The sequence below is a fragment of the Lithobates pipiens genome, unplaced genomic scaffold (genome assembly GCF_037356315.1).
Source record: "Lithobates pipiens isolate NorthernLeopardFrog02 unplaced genomic scaffold, aLitPip1_a1.2 Scaffold_19, whole genome shotgun sequence".
Lineage (NCBI taxonomy): Eukaryota > Metazoa > Chordata > Amphibia > Anura > Ranidae > Lithobates > Lithobates pipiens.
This window is the reverse complement of record NW_027507764.1, coordinates 371,262,230-371,285,652: the sequence shown is the minus strand read 5'-3', so window position 1 is coordinate 371,285,652 and position 23,423 is coordinate 371,262,230. Positions and strand designations below refer to the sequence as shown.

The 23,423-nt window shown below is 39.9% G+C and overlaps 1 protein-coding gene across 2 annotated transcripts in view; it reads left to right on the top strand.

Moving 5' to 3' along the window:
* Nucleotides 1-23,423, top strand: part of KIAA0319 (KIAA0319 ortholog) — an 81,694-nt gene that overhangs the window by 759 nt on the left and 57,512 nt on the right. The window contains exons 2-8 of one of the 2 annotated variants that reach the window (XM_077492284.1): nt 3,716-3,842; nt 10,284-10,410; nt 12,426-13,147; nt 14,248-14,440; nt 17,163-17,255; nt 17,389-17,486; nt 21,313-21,400. In XM_077492284.1, coding sequence (XP_077348410.1) covers nt 10,362-10,410; nt 12,426-13,147; nt 14,248-14,440; nt 17,163-17,255; nt 17,389-17,486; nt 21,313-21,400 — 1,243 coding nt within the window. In that variant the 5' untranslated portion in view covers nt 3,716-3,842; nt 10,284-10,361. The remainder of the gene's footprint in view (nt 1-3,715; nt 3,843-10,283; nt 10,411-12,425; nt 13,148-14,247; nt 14,441-17,162; nt 17,256-17,388; nt 17,487-21,312; nt 21,401-23,423) is intronic. The other variant, XM_077492283.1, reaches the window with a different exon arrangement.

Below are 23,423 nucleotides of genomic sequence, written 5' to 3'. Positions count from 1 at the left end.
TCTTTAAACCCGTGGTTCCTGACATTATTGAGACCAGGGCTTGGTCAATTCTTCCAAAGCCTACCATGCCCCAACAATAAAAAAAAAGAGAAAAAATGTTTATATTCACACAGTAAAAGTATGGGCTTAAAAATATGTACTGAAATCCTGAAAGACACTGGATGGAGTGTCACTGCATGGAGATGAGACTTCTGGAGGGGGTAAGGGGACTTTGCAGCAGATTTGGTGTCCCTGTAGAGGGTGAGATTTCTTTATGGGGTTATGGGACTGTGCAGCAAACTTGATGTCCCTGTAGAGGTTGAGATTTCTGGAGGGGGTTGAGGGACTCTGCCGCAAGCTTGGTGGCCCTGTAAGGGATGAGGTTTGTGGAGACAGCAAGGGGGACTGCGGGAGCTAGGGTCTCTCTTTGAGTCTAGGGGCACTGTAGGCGGCTGGTAGGAACTGGGGGCACTATGGGACAGTGTTGGAGGTTTGGCACACCATGGAAGGGCTGGAGGCTCTACACAAAGCTTGGAGGCATTGTAGAGTGCTGAGTGTCATGGTAAGCAATTAGAGGGCACTTTGGGGGCTGAGGTCTCTCAGAAGGCCTGAGGGCATTGTGAGCAATGGTGGGAGGTTGGGTGGCACTATGGGAACTGGGAGGCATTGTATAAGCTTAGGGGATCTGCTGCTGGCTGGAGGCCCTGGACGATGGAGGCCATAAGAGCGAGGGGGGGGGGGGGTTTAGGTCGCGCTATGGATTGTGATTCTGGTAAGAGCGGCCCCTATTTTAATTTCAACCCAATGTGGGTGGAAACAGAGAGGTAAAGTGGGGGGGGGGGGGGGGGGAAATAGGCTTGGCGCTATACCGTTTAAAATTTAAAATTCAGATAAGCAATAAGCAGGAATTTTCCAGCGTGCTGTATAATAAAATAAAAATAGAGATAAAAATAAAAATAAATATGTGTTACCAACTAGTATAAATGTGCTTATCAATGGATGTCAACAAACGATCATTATATCTTAGAAACCATAAATGTCATTGGAATCATAAATTAATGAGCCATAGATCAATTAAAGCAACATACAGTTACTAAATGCCAATATTAAAGTGCAGAGTGCCAGTGAACGAATAGTGTCAATGTCAAAATGCAAAAATACAATCACTAGTAATGTGAAAAAAAGGAACTATAAGGGTAAAAGGTGAAAACCAATAGTATGAAGATTGGAATATAAAATATATAATATATATAGTCCGATTATCTGTTCCACATATCGGATCCTCACATGGTGCAACTGTGGTTAAAGGTACGCGCAAAAGTAATTACATAGGATAAAAATGCGTAAAAATACAAAAGGTGAAAAAAATGTGATAAAATTAAAAATAAAAATAACACTAAAACTGAAAAGTAAAAATAGAAAATGAAATAGAATTGATGGTAAATAATGTCCCAAAAAATGATGTCCTAAAAAATGAGAAAAGTAGTGGGGTATCCTCTATAAGTGGAGGTGAAGGGAAGAGGGAAGGTGACTTCAACTGTTGCTCCCGGTGCTCTGTGACCACTTATGCAATTGCTCTCACCAGAGTTATGACCCCGTCCGGGGTGGATCAGCCTTCACAGTATCAGCCACTGTGTTGCTCTCTGGCTTGCCTCTATTGTGGTTCTGGGAGTCCCTCGTTCCTCCGTTCGTATGCCGTGCTCGATTATATGTAATGAGTAAGAGGCATATCCATGGTGTAGTATATTTTTTTTAAATTCCATTTTTATTAAATAGACAAAATTACTCACAAACATTCGTTCGTATATGCTTCAAAAGGAAGGGAAGGAAAGATCCCGTTCGGCTGCCTCGCCGTATGAGTTAGAGGTGTATGCTGTCTGACCACGCCCTACGCGTTTCGTCATCAAAGACGTCCTCTGGAGCGGCCATCTGCATACACCTTTTTCTATATATAGGGTGTAATGTGCCAACACGCATGCGCGGAAGACCCCGCCGCCATTTTGATTGAGGGAATGCCCTCTATTAGTGTAATACTGAACTTATTAGGCTAGGCAGGTGATTGTTCAATGCGCCTGTGTTGATATAAATATATAATGCCGAAAGATGGTTGGACATTACTCCTGTATATATAGGGGGAATCTATGTGTCTGGGATTTGGCTATAAAAATACTGACACTCCTTACATTAAACAGAACATGATATAAAATACAATGAAAATGGAACATGGAATAAAAACATTAAATGAATTCGTAAATAAAGGGAAAATGGAAAATGCAGTGATATAAATATGAATACAACAGAGTGGTGTAAAGCATTTTTTTTTTTTTTTTTAAAAGGAGTTTTTTGAAAAAGAATTTTTCAGAAAATTATGTGTGTACATTTATCCCTTCATGGAAAATTGGGAAGTTCCTAAGGGAAGTGATATGAATATTACAATTAGATTATGGAGGTGAAGTGTTGTGCATTAGTTTACTTATGTTTAGAAAATATTTCTTGAAATACTAAAATTATTTCTAGAATAATTAAAAGTTTCGATTGGGAATAAACATGAGGGTATTGTGAAAATAATGGATAAAAGAGAATATGAAATTGAATAAGAGAAATTATAAAATATAAAAGATATATATAAAATGTAAAGGGAGAGAAAAATATAGTAATGATGGAAATGTTAAAACTCCCAATGATTTTGTGTTCTTTATCCTTATATTTTACCAAGAAAATAATTAAAAAGAATTGAAAAGAAGATGGGGTATATGTTATTTAGGAACCTTGAATGCATAACATTCGACCCTTTATGCAGACTGTGTGAGTAAAATCAAGAATAGGGTTTAGGTGGAGATGGAGTTAATGGAATGAATATAATATTGATATAGAAATTAATATAAAATAGTAAAAATATTAAAAATATATGGGTATATTCTAGACCTTGTTGAATGTATTACATTCGATCTGTATAAGGTATTAAATTGGTTGAAAATTAAAAATTTGTTAAAAAACAGTTAAGATCTAGATCAATATTCATTCCTGCAGGATGTAAAGTTTCCATGTTAAAAATCCATCTGGTTTCATTCTGTGAGACTTTTATAGTTTTGTCTTCTCCTCTCCAATGACCCTTAATCTTGTCAATTGCGTAAAAAGTCATTTTTTTGGGGTCCTGATTGTGAAAGTCTCTGAAATGCCGTGAGACGCTATGTTTGTCATATCCGTTTCTGATATTTTTGATGTGTTCCCTGATTCTTTCGTGTAGTTCACGCGTGGTTCTTCCCACATATTGCTTGTGGCAGGGACACTCTATGACATATGTGACGTGAGTGCTTCTGCAGGAAATGAGTTCTTTTATGGAAAATTTCCTTCCGTTGGTGGTAGAGGTGAAGGTGGTAGTTTTTCTATTAGTTTTTTTACTCTTACGGCAAGGAAGGCATTGACCGCACTTGAAAAATCCTTTCAAATGTTTAGCGATCTTTATATCTCTTGGGGGGTCAATTGTGTTCTTGACTAATTTATTTCTTAAGTTAGGAGCTTTCCTATAGATAAAAGAGGGATTGTTGGGTAAAAGTTGTTTCAATGTATCATCTATTTTTAGAATGGGCCAGTGTTTCTTTATAATTCTTTCTATTTCCTTATGTTGTCTGTTAAAACCCGTAAGGAAAGCTGTCTCTATATTCTTTGTTTTTTTCTTGGTTCTTTCACTTTCTAACAGTTTTTTTCTTTCCATTCTTATTATACTTTCTTTAAGGCTTCGTAGATGTGATTCTTTATATCCTTTCTTCATAAATCTTCCAATGATCACTTCAGCCTGGGTGTTGAAATCCTCTCTATTTTTGGGTATGTTGCCAATCCAACGTGGATGGTGGCAGCTTGAGGTAGGTATATACCCATTGCGATCTGTGGATTTGAAAAAAGTCCTTGTGCCCAAGGTACTCTCTGATTTAAAAATCTGTAGGTCCAGATAATCAATGCTCCGTTCATCCCAATTTCCTGTGAAGGTGATGCCATATATATTGTGGTTAATCTCCTCTAAAAAAGACTGTAGTTCTGAATGTGTGCCTCCCCAGATGATAATAATGTCATCTATGTACCTTTTATACATTTTAAGGTTTCTCCTCGGTATGCCGTAAATCTGTTCTGCTTCCCAATGATCCAAAAAATCGCTTAGCCAATCAGTGGTCTCCAGTGAAAACAAACTAGGAGAACCTGTTTTAGAGTGTACAGATGAGCACTAAGTGCACTGCGCTGAAATAAGGACATGGCTTATACTGTCCATAGTATAAAAGGGAATATCTAGCAGACGTAGAAAGTTGTGTAGCACACCTGGATACTGGATAAGAACAGATGACAAGAACCACTTCCTGGATGCAAGTGCACTGATGTTCTGTAGTTGAAATGCAAACATATTAAGCAGCTGCTGATTGAGAAAAAATTTCCTTTCTGCTAAATGGCGACAGTTACATGCTTATGGAAATTTGGCCATTCCCTGCTGCACTGGCCAGACTTCCATTAATGTATGGTCAACTTGGTCAGACGTGTATTCTTACTTGAATCTTGGTGAGCATGAAACCTTGCCTCTGTGCAGGAGCTTCCTGTAATAAAGACCTGTCAGTGCAGCTATCTCTCCTTTAGCAGGGTGAATGGTCTTGTATCCGCCTCCTCCTGTAGTTTTGTACAGACAGCCTGTAGTGGGTGGGCCTGCTGAATCCCTCCCATTGCTCTACTAATATTTGGGCTTGTAAAGGCATTTGGTGCACTCAAAGTGGATTATATCCTGTGTGGCAATAAAGGAATACATTTAAATGAACATTAAAATGGCAGGAGTCCTACATACATTTGCAGTTGCTGAGGAGCATTAAAGCTGAACACCAGGTATGATCTTTATTGCTAACTTACTATGGTCCAGCTTGGAAAAATATAAGAATGCAAGTTTCATAAAGGAATGGTTGTGGGGCTTTAAATTAATTGCATGAATCAGTCATGTACCTCCATCCCTATAATGTAAGAATGCATATCTCATGTCTGATGGACCAGCTGGAAATCACTGTAGTAGTAATCGGGGCTACTAACAGTGAAAGTTGCAATCTTTTGGGTTTACACGAGGGGGTGTCCCACTGGACACTGACTACAGAGGTTGCTCGATTGGCACCACCACCATACAATGCTTTTGTGTTTTTTTGTTTTTTTTATCAATGAATAAAAGCATTCTCTGACATAGATAATACTGACACTCACTTTCGAGACACATGCAATGCTTTATTGAATCAGGATAGAATATACATGATTTCCTCTATGCTCACGCGTTTCAGCTCTGTGCACGCCTTAATCATAGCTGAAACATGTGAGGGTGGAGGAAATCATGTATATTTTATCCTGATTCAAAGCATTGCATGTGTCTCAGAAGAGGGTGCCGTTATTATCTATATCAATCATAGAATGCTTTTATTAATTTTCATTAATAAAAAAACAAAGCATTCTATGAATAGTAGTGGTGCCAATCGAGCGACCTCTGTGGTCAATGTCCAGTGGGGCAGCCACTCGTATGAACTCACATGTTTAAAATATGATTAAGGCCTGTACAGGGCTGAAACACGTGAGCGTGGAGGAAATCATGTATATTTTATCTAGATTCAATCAAGCATTGCATGTGTCTCGGAAGCAGGTGTCGGTATTATCTGTGTGTATTAAGGGTTGAGCCTCCCCCACCGTTCACCGTATCTTACACTGTCAGCAAGTTATTTCAGGTGAGCAGCAGTTTGCTATTTCCCTATTCTTTGATTGACCAAGGTAGAGAGGAAGGAAGGTTATGTCACGTAAGCATGACCTGCTGACAAGAAGTAACTCACACCGTTGTAACGCCGACTACTACAGTGATTTCAGCTTCCCTTGCAGTCCATCGGTTATGAGTAATGCATACTTGCATAGTGCCAAGCAGGACAAATGTAAGTATGCACTAAATATCATCCTTGGAGTTTATTTTTAAGGTACACTGCATTAAGGCATTGCATCCATTATGAAAGAGCTGAAAATGGACAAAAAAGAACATGAGTCTTTTTATTACCACAATGTACAGCATATGTGGCCGATGCATTGCCTGCTAAATTTTGTTATGGTGTGCCATTCATAGCTTTATGTAGCGCTATTTCTAATCAAGTTTTTGCACCTAGTACCAGTTGGGTCCAGTACCGGGGGAGGAAAATGTGTCTACATGTGTATATGGTGGTCATGGTGAGGATCTTGGATAGAAAGGAGTCTGCTCAAATACGACAATTATCCTGTAAAATTTCTCACTATGCTCTAGTGATCAGGTGTGGTTCCAGCGATAAAAACTGGCCTACTCAAATAAGACAAGGCTAATTTTCATCTTGTGAAAGGATCTCATCATGTTTAATAGCCATAAAGGAGTCAGTAAACCTTTGTGTGTGTGATCTGGCATTCTTTTGAATGTCTTCTAATTCCACAGTCACAGTCATGCTATTTTACATTTAGGTGAATGTGCACCAGGTGAATATGACAGCTGGCATGCACCTACAGCTTTCAACAAGGCTGGCAAATTTATTGAACTGAGCTCTTCATAATATTTCAACTGTGTTGCGGGCTGGTATCTCCATAGCAAGCGGGCAGCGAGAGTGCAGTCCCCTGCCATGTAAATACCAGGCCTTAGAGTACTGGGTGAGTACATTAAGGGTAGTCCTGCCGAAATACAATGGCTTTATCCAATTTTGACTACCTTTACTGACATAACTTCCAGGACCTTCTAATTGATAGGAGTTAGCTGCTCATTAATGGACATATATTTTTACCCCCCCCCCCCCATTTAGCTAATGTCCAAGGTACATAAACTTTTTAAATTATAAACAAGAAACACAGATAAAGAGTAAACATTCTGATATCCTGAGAAAATGGTAAAGGCTCTCTGGATATCTTTATGCCAGTCAGATGGGGAGACTTGAGGCGCTTGTTGGTTAGTATCAGGATTTTTCATGGGCGAGTTAACTGCTCTGGTATATTTGTGGGCAGGTTTTAACAGTTAGGTGCTGTCCCGACTGGGAGGATAGAAGTTAATCCCATGTCCAGTTTCTTGGTCTTTTTGGCAGGTTCCTGTCTGGGTCTGGCCCATTTGTCCTTTGTCATATAGATTAGGTGAGTGGTCCAGCTCAGGGGGCTTAGGAAGTTCAAAGAGTTCTAATGCAGCTGTGGGTTGTGAGACCCATAGGGCATTGAGATGGAGGATTAGACCCGGAGTAGCAGAAGGCTGTTGTGCATCGCTGTCCACATGGAGGACTAACAGTTGTGTGAGAGAGTCTCTGAAGGGCTATGATTACTGGATGACACTTTTACAGTTATACTGGGGCAGCACTCAAGCCTGTAGGAGTAGGGATGTTGGAATAACTTGGTATATGTATGATGGACTCTGAGATGGTTTTCTTTTTCCAAGTAAAGTAATAAACCTTGTCCATGCTTGGTATGAAGTTATTAAGGAGGTGTATTGCAAGTACCTGGTACACACAGTTAACCAGTCAGTCTTAACACGTTGGGGGATGAAGGTAATCTTGTGGAATGGATTAATTTGAAAACATAAGTGGTTGTCAAGAGTAACAGAAGTTTAACAAGCAGCCTGTCGAAAGCATGTACCTGTTATAGGTGTAACGGCCTCCTTCCACCAATGGTCTGTCCCCCATGGCAACCGGAGCGTATTGCACTGCAGAGGTTCCCATCTTGTAAAGCGGTGCTGAAGGTCAAGAGTTAAGTTGAGTGCAGGTGTGGAGCCTGCAGAGAGGCCACAGCAGGGCCCACTCCGCTGCTTGATAAAAGGAGTGAAAAACGCTGGACAGGCAGTTGCGGACATTGGCTCAGCGTGTCATTCCAAAATGCATGTTACGAAGAAGGTGTACATTGTCATGTCAAACCGAGAGTTGACTGGAAAACAGTGTCAAGTGTACAATGGGGTATGTCCATCTCTAAGAGTAGAGGCTCTCCATAGGGTTGAGCATTCCCCCATGGCAGTCTCAGCCTTGTCCCAGGGGGGTATTGATGGAGATGACGTAGAGCAGCGGTACCTCATGTGTGACCCATCACAAAACATGGAGGCTGTCACAAACAACTACACATACAGTACTTCAGTCAGAAATGGACATTTAACATTTTTACTGTCTTTGGAAACCGTGCTTACCAGATAAAATGTCTTCAGCTTTCATACTGGTGAAATGGATATTTTGATGATGGGCAACTCCTATCCTCATATTGATTAGTTATTCCAAATTAATAACTACTGCAGTAGGGAACAGACACAAAAGATATGCTCAGCATCTTTCCAAATAACCGTTCTTTATTATGACGCATTTGAAGGTTTTTATACACATGATTACGTAGGTATCACATTAATATTACAATTGTACGTTTATGGTAACAAGGGGCGTTACATAGGCAGGCTAATTCTAATCAGGACATGAAAGAATGCAAAACATGTACTGAAAACATTATTAGTGCCGTGTGCACAGTGAGGGCATTGTGCAATACATATAAAATAGAATACAATTATATAAAGAACCTACAAATTTCCATTACACTGGCATTAATTTTTTGGCTAAATCATTATGTTTGTTGTTATTATTAGCTTGTCTATGGCCTCTTTGTTTATACTGTGTCCATTGTTTTCAGGTCACACCTGTTTACTAGACTTAAAGTGGTTCTAAAGCTAAAAGTTTTTTTTTTTTTGTACCTTAATACCTTCCCTACATTAAGATTAAAAAATGTTTTTGCTGTGCCCCTCCCCCCCAAACAACACTTACTTCACTGGTAAGTCGAGGAGAAGATCAATTCAGTGCTGTGCCCATCCTTCTATCCTACTTCGAATTTTCTTGTCACTGCTGTCAAAATGAATATTATAACAAAAATGTTAGTACGAGCTGCTAGTGTATAGCTAACTTTAATGTTTAGTACTTGCAACAATAGGGTCCTCCTTTAGGGTCTTCCTTTGAAGTGTGGGCAGAATCCCACACAAGTAAACACATGCTGGTAGGCCAGTTTGCTCCTGTCTAAGTTGGCCCTAGTATGTGTATGTATTAATCTGGAAAGGTAGTAACCTTAGATTGAAAGTAGGAACTATGTATTGTAAGCCCCACAAGGGCAGGGACAGATGTAAATGTACAATATGGAAAGTGCTAAGAAAATTGCTGGTGCTACATATATTCCTGTAATAAATAAATTATGCAAAGACAATATGAGCATTTAAAGGAAACGGATGTGTGCATAGTCCCGTCCACCTGTTTGTGGATTTTCACAAGCAAATTATATATATATATATATATATATATATATATATATATATATATATATATATATATATATAAACACGAAGAAGGATTGCTGCACAAAAAAATTATTTGTAAAAAGAAGATTACATCAAAAATATCAAATACCATATATATATATATATATATATATATATATATATATTATTTTCTCTGCATATCAATAAATCCATCCATGTATTGATAGCAGCAGCAGCAGCAGTGTTAAAGTATGGACCGCAAGGCAAATTGTGTCACTGAAATGATTAGTAAGGGTTGCCACTTGACTTTGTGCTGAAGTTTGCGATAATTTGTGAGTGAAAGCACAATATGATTGACTATGATTCAAAACAAATGCAAGGTAGGTGGAGGAGGCAATTACCAAGAAAAGATTGTGGGGTAAAAAGGCCTGAAATCCCAGCACTAGCTGGAAATGTCTACTGCTAAGGCCACTTTCACACTGAGGTGCTTTTTACCGCTAAAACAGCGCCTGTAAAGTGCCTCTCCTGTCACACTAGTGAGAAAGCCTGAGTGCTTTGAGGCTTTTTGTTGCTTTAGTAGTCTTTTACTTTTGATAACATTCCAAATTCTGGGTACAGATATTTCAGATCATGGTTAGTCAACTTCTTCAATACTATAATATTTCCCACTTGTAACGAAGTATGTGCATAGTGGTACATACACCCTTGTGTCTGCTTCCAAATGGACCCTCATAAGGAGATTCTGTAGAGTTTGCCAGTGAGGGGAAAACACACAAAAACCCTCTCCGGGACCCCTCTCCTGCGCAGACCACAGACCCAGAACCCCGAACCCCAGAACCTCTCTCGTGAAACCCTGCATCATCACTTCACCTCTGAGAAGCAACCCTAAAAGGGGACTCTACCTGCCTACATGGGGTTAGGGCCATACGTGTTTAGGGACATATACCACAAACATAGAATTGTCTGCTTTTAAATGTTAAAAAACTTTAATGTCATTTTGTTTCTAAAATAACATTCATGTTATTCTCTTCTTATTTTACAGGCATAATACAAGAATATGAATAAGCCACAAAAGTGTAAGAGAGATAATTGAGGGCACACAGTGAAGTAACCTAGAATCATGACTCTGTGCCTTTGTACTTGGTTTATTTGGCTGTGCACTGTTACTGGTAAGACAATTCACTTGTATTTAATATGTGTTAATAAGTATAATTTAATACATGATTTTCATCACATGTTTATTAAAGCTGGTAATAACAGTGTGCAGGCACCATGCAGTGCTGGCAAGTACCTGTGTTAGTCTTAATACTGGTCACTATGGAACTCCTAGGAACCTAGACCTAGGCTTTGCATGGAGCTTTAACTGCACATTGAAGTACTGGCATTTTACAGTTGATTGACAGGAGGTGGGACAAGGATCCAGAAGGGTGGGCTGAATCTTGACTTCAGAATCAAATTGCCTTCACAGACACTCAGGTTTCTAATTTATGATTATCGCAGATAATTGCAGGCAGAAGTTATCTGCATTTCAGCACAGGTGTTACCTTAGGAATGTTTTTGGCCAGATCTGGTTCATTTTAGGCATCAACTGTTACCTCCTCTGGATAGGTTTTACATTTCTGCAATTAAAGATGATATAAGGGAGCCAAGACTAAGTTAATCACCTGTTACCTAAACTAAACGTTGAGATAGACTTCAAGTAGCACTATAGGCAAAACCTTTTTTTTGTTTCATTTTGAATCAAGCAAAGGAGGGTTCTTTTTTTTCTGCCATCTGTGTCCCATTGCGGAGATTAGCCTTCACTTCCTGTCCCATTGCCAAATAGGAAATGAAAGGAAATCCCTGAAAATTTAGTGAATTCCTTGGGGACTCACAGGTCACCAGAACTATTCCCAGTCCCCATTGGAAGATTTATCCTCTATTACGTTTCTGGGGACAACCCAAAATGTTGAATTTTTCTTTTACTTTCAATGATATTGGTAAACAGGACAAATCGAGATGGTGAAGCACAGACAGCAGTAAAAACTGGCAAGCTCGAATCCCTCTCCACTCTATCCAAAAAAAAAAAAAAAAAGTTTTGCCTTTTAGTTATACTTAAAGATTACCTTCAGACCATAACTAGTGCTAAAATATGTGCACGCTAATATGCATTGTATATGTACACAATACCATGTCTGTATTGATGAGCAGACAGGCTGTGGGGAGCAACATTCCACTCCAGCCAATTAAGTTTTTTTCTTGATGAAACCCCACTAAGATTTTTGCAACCGCTACAGTTATCCTGTTTTATCTCATGATACTTTTCTCTAAATAAAAAAAAAAAGTTCAAGCTACAGCCATTAAAAAGACAAATTTGGTTATTGGCTATTTTTTCATAATTATACCCCAAATATATTCTGCATGCTAAAAAAAAAAAAACACTCAACCACCATTAGCAATGTAATTGTTTAAAGCAAATGCCCCCTTCCATTGGTGGTTAGTGGGAAGAATGCCCCCTTACAGTGGCGGACAGAGTACAACCTCTTCAGGCAGCTTGAAGGATCATTGGTTTCATGCAGCTGGCTCTGCCAAGTGACATTGACCCCAGAACAATGGAGGCACCATCAAATGAGAGGTCAATCAGCCACAGCTCTAGCAATCCTGGTTGAGAATGGCTAGTTGAATTAATAACCTGCTACTATTGGGTCAGGCTTTACAGCTCTGGCTGTTATACTCCGACGTACTGCCTTAATATGAAGTGGCTCCATATATTCATAAAATACTCCTGACTAATTGAAAGTCAGGAGATGGTTAGTCATGTATAAACTGGGGTAAATAACCATTTGACATCAGTGTGCTGATACATTTTATTATGAATAATATTGGAATCATAACCATAATATTTCTTCATTATGTAGTGGTTAATTTGTAGCACTATGGACACATTCATTACATTGATGCCATGCTGTATCTCCTTAAATACTATATTATGATTGTATTACTATTAAGATTTAAATAGTTCTTTCTATAGCCTGCACTGTTTTAGCTAACTGTACATCTGTAATAACTTAAATTTGGTGGTAGGGTTTTATTTTTGTATAATAAAATTGTAAAACCTAATAAAAATGTACCTGATTAAAAAAAAAGAAAGAAAAGAAAATTAGGAAAATGTGTAGTATAACACTTTGTTTTTCACAACCTCCAGGATATCTATGTGACCAGTGCCGAGAGGGTGCCTCCTTTGCCAATGCAGCTATAACTGCTAATTTACAAAATACGCACCTCATTAGAATTCCAAATGCCAGGACTATGTCAGAGTGTGCTATAGCCTGTTGCAACCACTCAGGCTGTGACCTTGCCTGGTTATTGGGCAGACAATGTTACATTGTGGACTGCCAACATAAAGAGAGCTGTGAACCCCAAAAATTCGAGCACATGCAGTCGTACTTAACATTTGTTCTTAGGCCTTCTCCGAGATTTATTTCCTTACCACTTTATGATAACTTTGTGCCTAATGGAAAATATTTGCTTGGAGATCAAAGTGATCCAGAGGAGGATATGGCCAGTTTTAAGGATCTGTCCTCCCTAATCAAGAACCCTGGTCTGGAGGAACTTGCTGACTACACAGATGATTATGGTGCTCCTCAGCTGGATCTTCTCCATCCAAACCTAAATGAAGCAGACAAATTAAAGCCTGATTTGGACTTCATAAGTTGGTTAATGCCTGATGCAGTTAGGAACACCACTGCTGTAGAGGTTGGCAGACGTAATGATGATGATTATGATGCAGAACATCCAAAACAAGATTCCATAGTGAATAATGTTGTGTTGAGCAACGTTTCTGAGACATTATCTGGAGACCAACTAACCACTGCAATAGCAAAAGCAGACACAGTTTTGCACAGAGGAAGGGAAACCAATGAGGAGGTAAGCTATTTTCAATTTTTTTTTTCAAATTCATTATTTATTTGCAAGCTTGCAGACAATGGAAATTTTATTCAGAATACAAAAATAAAATATTACAATATTGCAAAAGTTAAGGCAGGGCTGGTATCGAGCCAAGTTTAGATATTCAACTTTATATCACATTTGTTGTTGGTCTTATTACAAAAATCTAATGAAGTGTTCAGGTACATGTTTTCACTGATTGAAAAGCTATTTTCAGTATGTAAAACAGGAGGTTAAGCGGACCATAGGTGAAGTGGTAAGAATATAGGAATAGAGGTAAGTAAAAACTAGGGTGAAGGTGCATGGGTAGGTGGGGACTGGGATGATGATGATGAAAATCTGTTCAGGAGAAAAGCCAGGTAAGGGGAAAATGAGAGAGGAGGAAAGCAGAGAACCACTGGAAGAGGAATAGGGATGTATAAAAGGGTCATAAAAAGGGGAGTCCACAGGTAAGGCCCAAACATGGTGGGTTAAGAAGAGGAGAGATAAAAAAAGAATTTAGGGTGAAGGAAAACTTGTACGATGCAGAAAACCAGTGCAGATATTTCCTGCCAATAAACATTTGCCTTCCTGAGAGTAGAGAAATCAGATTCATTAGTGCCATGTCTTATTGAACACGTCTAAATTGTTGTTTGTTGGGAGTGAGAAAAATCTGAATGCAAGGACGGGGTTCCTTTTGCCACGGAACCGGAAATACAAACATTGACTGCATTTAGGATGTGTCTTAAGATTTTCAATATATTTTCGTGGATACTGAGTTCTTGTTCAGGAGCAAGAATGACGGTTCAAAAGAAGTATGGCAATTAATTGCTGGAAGATTGAGGATTTCAAGGTAAAGAGCAGTATTTTCCGGACCTGTTGTGATGTGAAAGCAGTTACTAAATCCTGTTCCATTGTGGAAGAAGTTGTGTAGGAATTTCAGTCATGGAGCGTGCACCTTTCAAAACAAATCAGCAAATGTAGTTATAGTTACCATATTTTCTGATAAGTGCCTTTTAAACTGTATGTATAGAGTACACATTTTACAGTGTTCACCTTATAACATCTTTTTTTTTTTTTTTGATAAATCATGCTTTTAGCTTCCAACACTTATCCCCCAATCTGCTATACTGAATGAAGTCTTAGTTGATGTTACAGAGAGGAGTGCAAACCATTCAACTGAGCAATTGGTATCAGCGCACCAGGTGGATGCAGAAAATGCAACCACTGCTATGCCATCATATCCATCCATTACCAGCAATGCACTGGCTACCTCCACTGCCCAATATCCAAGTAAGTTGATGCAATGAGGACAACAATCAATATTTCAAATGCATGTATACAATAACTGAGAGACTGTATAAGCGCACACAAAGGATACATGTACATTTAGATAAAGTACACTTATCCTGACTATGTAGCCCCTCTGATAAAAAGGTGTCTGAACTCCCTTCCCCAGCCTAAGTACCTGACCATAACAGCTGCAGCCAACAGCAATGTTCACAACCTCCTGCTGAAATCTTCCTTACTGCCAGCCAAATAGACTTCCTGTGGCAGAGAAACTAATCCTTCCTTGCTCTATCCAAAATGAAAAAAAATATTTTGGCTGTAGTTCTGCTTTAAGCTTATTAAGTACAATGAAAGGTGAATGCAGAATACAAGCAATTCTAGCTGCACTGCATCGCATGACAATAGAAATCACATTTTCAATGGTGCCCAATGCCCATTCACATCAATGCAATTCTGCATGAGACGATTATGGAAAAGGCTCCTGTACTACTTTGGTGTGATTCCCGAATGTGATTGGCCCCATAGATTATTCAAACTACTTAAAAGTAGCATCCAAGTTGTTCTAAATAATTGCACTAAAATTGTAATCAAAATTGTATTTTAGCAGTGTGAGCCTAGCCTGAGAAAATTCTATTCTCTAAAATGATCTGGCTGGTAAAAACATTTTAAGGAATTTCTATTTTTTCAGAATGAACAGAGTTCAAATGCAACTCCCATGTAATTTATTTTTTATATATTTTTTTACCTGGTATGCATTGCAAATGAAAACATGTTAATTCAGAATAATAAGAATCCCTAATTCATAAACGGCTTAAGGGTCCTTCCACACAGGATGCTAGGCTCCGTTCAGCAGGAGATCCATGAGCAGATCAGCTCCTGCATTGAAGGATAACAGGATGGATGTCAGTTTCATGACATCCATGCCTCTCCAGTTCGCCTTTTGATGGCAGACTGTGGTGGACCAATAATGGCTGTATGGCAAATGTAAATGGGCTTGTGTCTGTTTAGATCAGGCTTCCTCTGATCCAAAACATTTAGGACAGACTGGGAGGCAGGTGGTTGTAAACAAACACAAGCCTTCCCATAGACCAGCATGGAGCTTCTGATCAGGTCCACTTGAAACACAGGTCCACCAATTGGGCCCACACTGAAGAAAGACTAGACCTGACCAGACCAGACCTGATCAGAAGGCCCTAGTGAAAGGGGCCTTAGGATGAGCCAAATGAATCATTACATTGCTGAAACATTATCAAATATAATTTTTTTCACCCTTAAAATGGTTGTAAATGTAGAAGGATTTTTTAACTTAATGCATTCTCTGCATTCCACCCCCCCCCCCCCCGACCCCTTATACTTACCTGAGTCCGTTACTGATCCACCGCTGTGCCTGAGAACAGCGGCTCTCTCCACTCTATCCCTCCTTACTGAACATGAAGGCAGCAGCAGGAGCCTTTGGCAAGCTCCTACTCTCAGCATCTCTGCCCGTTCAGCGAGTTTTAAGGTATAACTAAAGGCTTTTACTAAACTTTTTGTTTTGTTTTGTATAGAGTGGAGAGGGATTGGATTCATCCTCTCCATTTGTCCTGTTTACCCTCATCACTAAGAATAAAAGTCAATGAAATGCCAACATTTTGGATTATCAACAGAACAGGAATAGAGGGGAAATCTTCCCATAGGGGCACCAGGTCAGGTGACCCTGGTGACAACCAAAGATTTCCTCAATTCTGAGAGATTTCCTTTCACTTCATTCTTTGGCTTTGGGACAGGGAGTAAAGGAAAATCTCCCAAATGGGGCAAAGAAAAAAACCTGACAGTGGTTATAACCATTCCTTACTCTATCGAAAATGGGAAAAAAAAGTTTTCCAATATCAAAAGAACAGGAATAGTGAGGAAATCTTCCAATTGGGGTTCTGGTGACATCCAGGGATTCCCTCACTTATGAGTGATTTCTTCTCACGTCATGCTTTGGCTTTGGGATGAGAAGTAAAGGAAATCTCCAGAATGGGACAAAGAAAAAACTGACGGGTTATAAACATCCCTTGGGCTCCATGCACACTATAAGCTAAAAAAAAAAAAGCCAGAAAAAATGCTGGATGAAAAATACTGATAATAGGAGTATTAGCATTTTATTGGCATTTTTGCAGTACAAGAAAGAGCTCAAAAAAGCTGTTAGTAGCATTTTAGTAGCAACTAGAAGCAGCTAAGAGCAGTTAGGAGCATTCAGCATATTTTTCTGCAGGAAAAACACTCAAAGAAACTCTACAAAAACATTTTTTTTTCTGCTCCTAAGAGCTGAAGCTCAAAAAATGCTAATAGTCTAAAGTAGTATTCATGGACACATAGGATAACACTATTTAGCTTATAGGAGCAGAAAAAAACTGCTAATAACCGCTTCACGGAGCTCAAAAAAACACTAGTGTGCATGGAGCCTTACTCTATCCAAAATGAAAAAAGAATAAAGTTTTACCTATAGTTTTTACCTTAAACATAAATAAATACAGCAGGGGAATAATTGCAATCATTTGATGGACATTTTTGCGTTTGCTTGGGGTGGCTTCTGTCAAATGAAAATAATTAAATAAAACTAGATAACTTGACACATAATCTTGATGGAAAATAGTTGCTGATATTAATAAAATTAGGACAGGGCGTCTTTGAGGCAAACGACAAAGTGCTTGATGCTGAAATTCTTTACATGTGTTTGTTTTTTTCTTGTTCATATTAGTGCTCACAGTAACCACAGCTGGCAAAATGGATGTGGATTTACCAACTCAAGAAGTTCAACTTAATGTCTTTGTAAGCCCCGAACCCCAGGCCAGTGAGTTCCTATATACAAACTGATATGTAGATCTGGATGCATTTATCTGTGTACTGTATGTTAGTCTTTAGTGTCACCTTACCAAAAGGCAATATTGTTTATGGCTAACTGCAGTTTTGTGTATCACTTGTAGATGTGCCTTATGCATATGAATGGAGTTTGATAAAGCAGCCGGCAGAATTCCATGGTGAATTGAAATTGAAAAACACAAGGTCACCGATAATGTCAAATGTAAGCAAAACCTTTGTTTACTATGTGCTAATCTTCTTTGCATAATCCATACATTCTAGTGTACATGTTTTGCGGAGGTCATTTAAAGTAGAACTATGGCCTACCATCGTCACTTATAGTTTTCTCCTGGTTCCCCTACAAAGTTTCACAAATACCTGTAGATCCTGCCAATTGAGTCCACCAAATTCAGCTTCCTGTGATGGTGTGGCAACAATGCTGCACTGCTCCTGAATTCAGAATAGAGTTGCCACCCCCATGTAGGCTAAGCCTGCTTGAATTACAGTGGAATGAAAACATGTTTGAGGGGGCAAGGCTGTCAGCAGTCTTACTGCTAATGTACAAGCCTATAAGTTTATCATTCCGTAGCTGGCCACACCTAGTTCTGCTTTCTGAATTGACAGCAATGCCCCTTTGTTTAAACGCTCTCACAGTGTCTGGGAGGGGGAACGTGTGAGACACAAATAAAGGCGAATATGGATCATTCAGGGAAGCTAAAGGAAGTATTTGGTATACTTTAAGGCTTGTGCATCACATAGTAATTTGATTTGGTACTTGTTCAGACAAGTATAGCAATACCTGCCTTTAGTGTGCTTTAAAGGCAGATTAAAATAGTTTCAGATCACTTTTAAGTTACTGTTAAATACGTTTACAAGAGAGAGAAAGAGAGACTGCGGACAATTCTGCTTGTCAGTGTCTCACTATATATACACTGTGTGTGTATGTATGCAGGGCCATCTTTAATTTTGATTGGGCCCTGGGCAAACATTTTCTTGGGGCCCCCCCTCCATTCTGAGACATACAAAAAATAGCAGGTAGACTCAAAATCAGTTTACTGCAGCAGATCACGCAGTGATTGCAATTGTTTGCCAGAGGTTACAACCTATCCTTACTGCTCGCTGGCTGGTTGCTAGAGGTTACAACATATAATTTCTGCTTGCTGATTGGTTGCTAGAGGTTAATGCACATCATTACCACTTACTGATTGGCTGCTAGAGATTAAAGCAGATCACTACTGTTCGCTGATTGGTTGCTACAGGTTAATGCACATCATTACCTCTCACTGAGCAGTGGAGCAATCCTAAATAATTGAGCAATTAAATTTAAAAAAAGCCCCTGAAGTAAAGGGGCACATTAATACACATACTACAGGAGAGTGTCAGAGAGTGCAGACATACTAAAGGAGAGGTTCAGAGACTGCAGACATACTACAGGAGACAATCGGAGACTGCGGACATACTGCAGGAGACAATCGGAGACTGGCGACATACTGCAGGAGACAATCAGAGACTGGGGACATACTGCAGGAGACAATCAGAGACTGCGGACATACTGCAGGAGACAATAAGAGCCTGCGGACATACTGCAGGAGACAGAGACTGCGGACATACTGCAGGAGACAGAGACTGCGGACATACTGCAGGAGACAATCAGAGACTGCGGACATACTGCAAGAGACAATCAGAGACTGCGGACATACTGCAGGAGACAATCAGAGACTGCAGACATACTGCAGGAGACAATCAGACACTGCGGACATGATACAGGTGATGGTCAGAGAAGTTTCAGCAACACACAGCTCAGGGTTTAAGCAGTCAGGCATTTTATGGGTGCAAGGACATACCTGGCCAGCCAAACTCACTACATACATTTAGAGGTATGTGGGCGGGGCTTCCATTCTCTGATCTCACTACAACAGCTGGGAGCTCCACTGATGCTTTGTAGGGGGGCCCCGTTACACATGAATTTAGGCCCCGATTAAGGTTTTGCAGAGTGCACAGAGGACACGGGAGGCTGTATTCTCGTGCTAGCCAGCTCAGAGGGGGGGGGGGGGGGGCAGGAGCTCCACTGACGCTCTGACCCCGCCCCGTGCAGCCTGTATGCTTGGAACAGAGCGGCTGTAGTGAGAGCCAGTGATCGGAGTGGGAGCGTCAGTGGAGCTCACGGTCCCGCCCCCTCTATACTGGCTGGGGAATACAGAGGTCCGGGGGCGGGGCCGGGAGCTCCACTGACGCTCCCACTCCGATCACTGGCTCTCACTACAGCCGCTATGTTCCCAGCATACAGGCTGCACGGGGGCAGGGTCAGAGCGTCAGTGGAGCTCCTGGCCCCATCCGCTCTCAGCTGGCTAGCACGGGAATACAGTCTCCCGTTTCATGTCCTCTGCCCACTCTGCAAAACCTTCATTGGGGCCCCAATTCGTGGGTAGAAGTGCGGGCCCCCCTACAAACATTAGGCCCAGGGCAGGTGCCCCGTTTGCCCTGCGCTAAAGACGGCCCTGTATGTATGTATGTATGTATGTATATATATATATATATATATGTGCACATGTACAAAGCAATGCACAGAACAATACAATAAAATCCAGTGAAATCACCACCGCACTCTGAAGCTATCAGTATAAAACAATCAAAAGAGGTTAAAATCCAATTCTTCTGTATTGATAACAATGTAGGGATACATTTTTAAAAATAAATCCATTGTAGTGAATGGCAGCATGCCCGGAAGGGATACTTTGTATATTAGCTGCATTATGCGGCTTAATGGCAGCGGGAGGGCTGGGCAGGAGAGCCATTCTCATGATAACAGGGAAGGAGGGGGAGAGAGAGGACAGAGGGGAGCTGCAGATGACGGAGGCACGTAAATTAACCATGGTAATTAGGGCTCAGAAGCCACTGGAAGCTGTCAACTGCTTTATTGAAAGCCACATAGGGAGATTGGTGCTTGTAACTCCCACCACAGCCACACCGATCATCCCCAACTGGCCATCAAATGTCCCTTAATCTCTGGGCCCCTGTGGTCTTACTCTGGCTCTCTGGGCCCTCCTCTAGCTTGCTGTGTCCTTCACGTGCTCCTCTGGCTCCCCGGGTCCTCTTCTGCCCCCCCCCCCCCCCGGATCTGTCAGGATGGAGAGCGGAAGAAGGAGCCAGTAAATATGTCATTTACCGGCTCTTTCCTTTTTTGAATAAACAGAGTCGGTGATCACTGACTCCGTCTATTCATAACTGAGCATTGTAAACTGTGTTCATGAGGCTTCAGTTTATGAATGAACAGGAGCCTCTGTTTCCTGTTCATTCGTCTTCAGTGCAGCTGAGGCTGCTGAGATAGGGACTGGGGAATCTGTGTCCTCAGTCCCTTTTCCTGTCTCAAAGGGGAAATGTCAGGGGTCTGTTTTAGACCCCTGATATCTCACCAAAACCCCCCACAACAGGGCTGATTAAAAAAATAAATGAAAGTCTTGTAATGAATACATATAAAAAAAATGTCATTGTAAAAATAATAATAATAATAATAATAATAAAAAACTAAAATAAAATAACCACTGACACCCTCCACCCCCCCCCCCCCCCAAAAAAAAAGAAAGCATTGTAACAAAAAGAAAGTAAAAAAACAAAAATAAAATAAAATGACTGACACCATCCACTTCCCTACTGATATGATTCACTGCCATCCTCCTCCCCCCTAAAGGATTTGTGAAATAAAAAAAAAGAAATTAAATTGTAAAAAAATAAATACATTTGTAGAAATTGTATAAATAAATAATAAAAAAAAAATACTAACACTGTCCACTGCTCTACTGACACCAGCCAGCCATAACCATCCATTTTTTAAAGGCAGGGCCTGGGGAGGGGCCAGGGGTGGGGTTGAGGGTGGCGTTGAAGGGAGCCCCATTAGGTAGGCTGTACGGGGCCCCATGATTTCTGTCAGCAGCCCTGGGTCTCCAGTGTGATTTCAGTCCAGCTAAAGCATCTGGTTGGATGTGATGATCTCAATTAGATGAAAGAATGTCTTGTATATTTATATTTATTATGTGAATTAAATGTTTTAGGTCACAGCAGGCCTGTATAGATTGAAAGTGGCTGTGTTTGGAGAACATGCCTTTGGAGAAGGATTTCTTAACGTTACAATCAAGCCAGGTACAAATTTAGGCATTAGGAATGTTTTTTTATGTTGTATTTTCTGTACGTTTGGTATGTTTATGCTCGGGAAGTGTAATGCTTGCCCCTATACTTTATGTGCTTAAGAGTTTTTCCAGGATTTTTTGGAAGGAAGTTTTATTGCATTTTACAAGATAAAATGCATATAACCATACATAGAAAGGTCAAAGTTTGCATCAAGTTACAGGTGCTTCTTTTATACCAGTAGTACAAATACCATAGGGGTACCTCTGATAATTCTGATATGTAAATTAAACTCTTTAACAGTTTATTAACAGTTAACAATTTTTGAAACCACTCAAAAATATTTGTTTTGTCATTTAACACAGCATCTTATTTAAAAAAAAAAAAAAAAAAAAAAAATATATATATATATATATATATATATATATATATATATATATATATATATATATATATATATATATATATATAATGCCTACAGATTGCAGATAATATATCTAAAGATTTTTTTGGTACTTTTATTCTTATTGATGTGCACTTGGGTGCACTTAACAAACGTCTGCTTTTCTCAAGGGGTACATATTATAGTTAAAAAAATAACCTGTTGGACACTAAAACTAAAGACAGAACTCTATCCATCTGCAGCCTATCCCTGTAAAAGCATTACATACAAGGAATCAGAGGTATTCTATCAGCTGATCTAACGGCGATACATTAAATCTTATTGATTATAGCAGGCAGTGCCAGATTTATACTTCTTGCACCTATCCCCTCCTGCTATCCAGTGCACCAGGGATATGCAATTAGCGGACCTCCAGCTGTTGCAGAACTACAACTCCCATGAGGCATAGCAAGACTCTGACAGTCACAAGCATGACACCCCCCGAGGCAGAGGCATGATGGGACTTGTAGTTTTGCAATAGCTGGAGGTCCGCTAATTGCATGTCCCTGCTGTACACTATGTTGAGCCACCCCACCTCTAGCTATTCAGTCATAGTATCACAGTAACAAGAGCAGGGTTAATGGCTAAACTTGAAATGCTGAGGTTGGAAGCATATGGGCTGAAAGTGACAATATGGCACAGTCTGTTTCAATAAACCCAAGGCCAACGTCTGGAGAATTAAAGCAGAGCATTATGTAGTACATAAGTAGAGAGGTAGGCAGTGTGTCATAATATAACTTTTTATTATTCTTGGGATAGTAGTGTTGATAATCAACAACATGATGTGTGGGTAGTTTAGTGCTTCCCCTGGCAGACAGTCCTGGTGTCCCACAGCCCCTTTTCACGGTTTTGGGTTTACATCGAATGAAAACCAAGGTGAGCCAAACCGCTGTAGAATGGTTTGTTTTATTGCATTTACATGAATGATTGTACACTGCTTTTATTTGTTACTTTTATTAAAGGCTAAGTTCACCTTTTGTTTACTTTTTTTTTTCTAAATTCCTGTTTTTCTATGTACTAGTATAGCATTAATGTACTTCTTTTTCAAAAATATCAAAGCTTTCCATTAATTCTACATACACCTACTTCACCGTCTTCATTGATGTTTCCCAAAAATATCCATTAGTTCTGCCTTACTTCCTGGGCAAGACTATAGGCCATGACACAAGAAGCAGTGGACCAGACCTAATTAGCACACACCCTGCATCATCCACCCTCCTACCTACCACCCATTTCCAGGTGTATGATTACATTTCATTGAAAAACAATCAGTGATCACCCTTCTCACTAAATACATAGGCAACAATTTGTTTTTTCCCTTCCCTTATTTTAATCTTGCATAGATTGTTCAGTTGCCCATTTTGAAGTGTTTAGGAAATGAGAGATGAGATAACAGCCTATGCAGAGATGTACTTATATAAAGATGGCCATACACTATGCAATCTGATTGTACAAACTCTGTACAATTTCGTTTAGTTTAACCAGATCTATGGTTTAGGATTACCCACTTATCTATCCATTCACTCTGTATCCAATCAGACAGATCCTTGCACTACAGAGTTGATGGTAGATCTAAAGGAGATTGAACAATCAGAT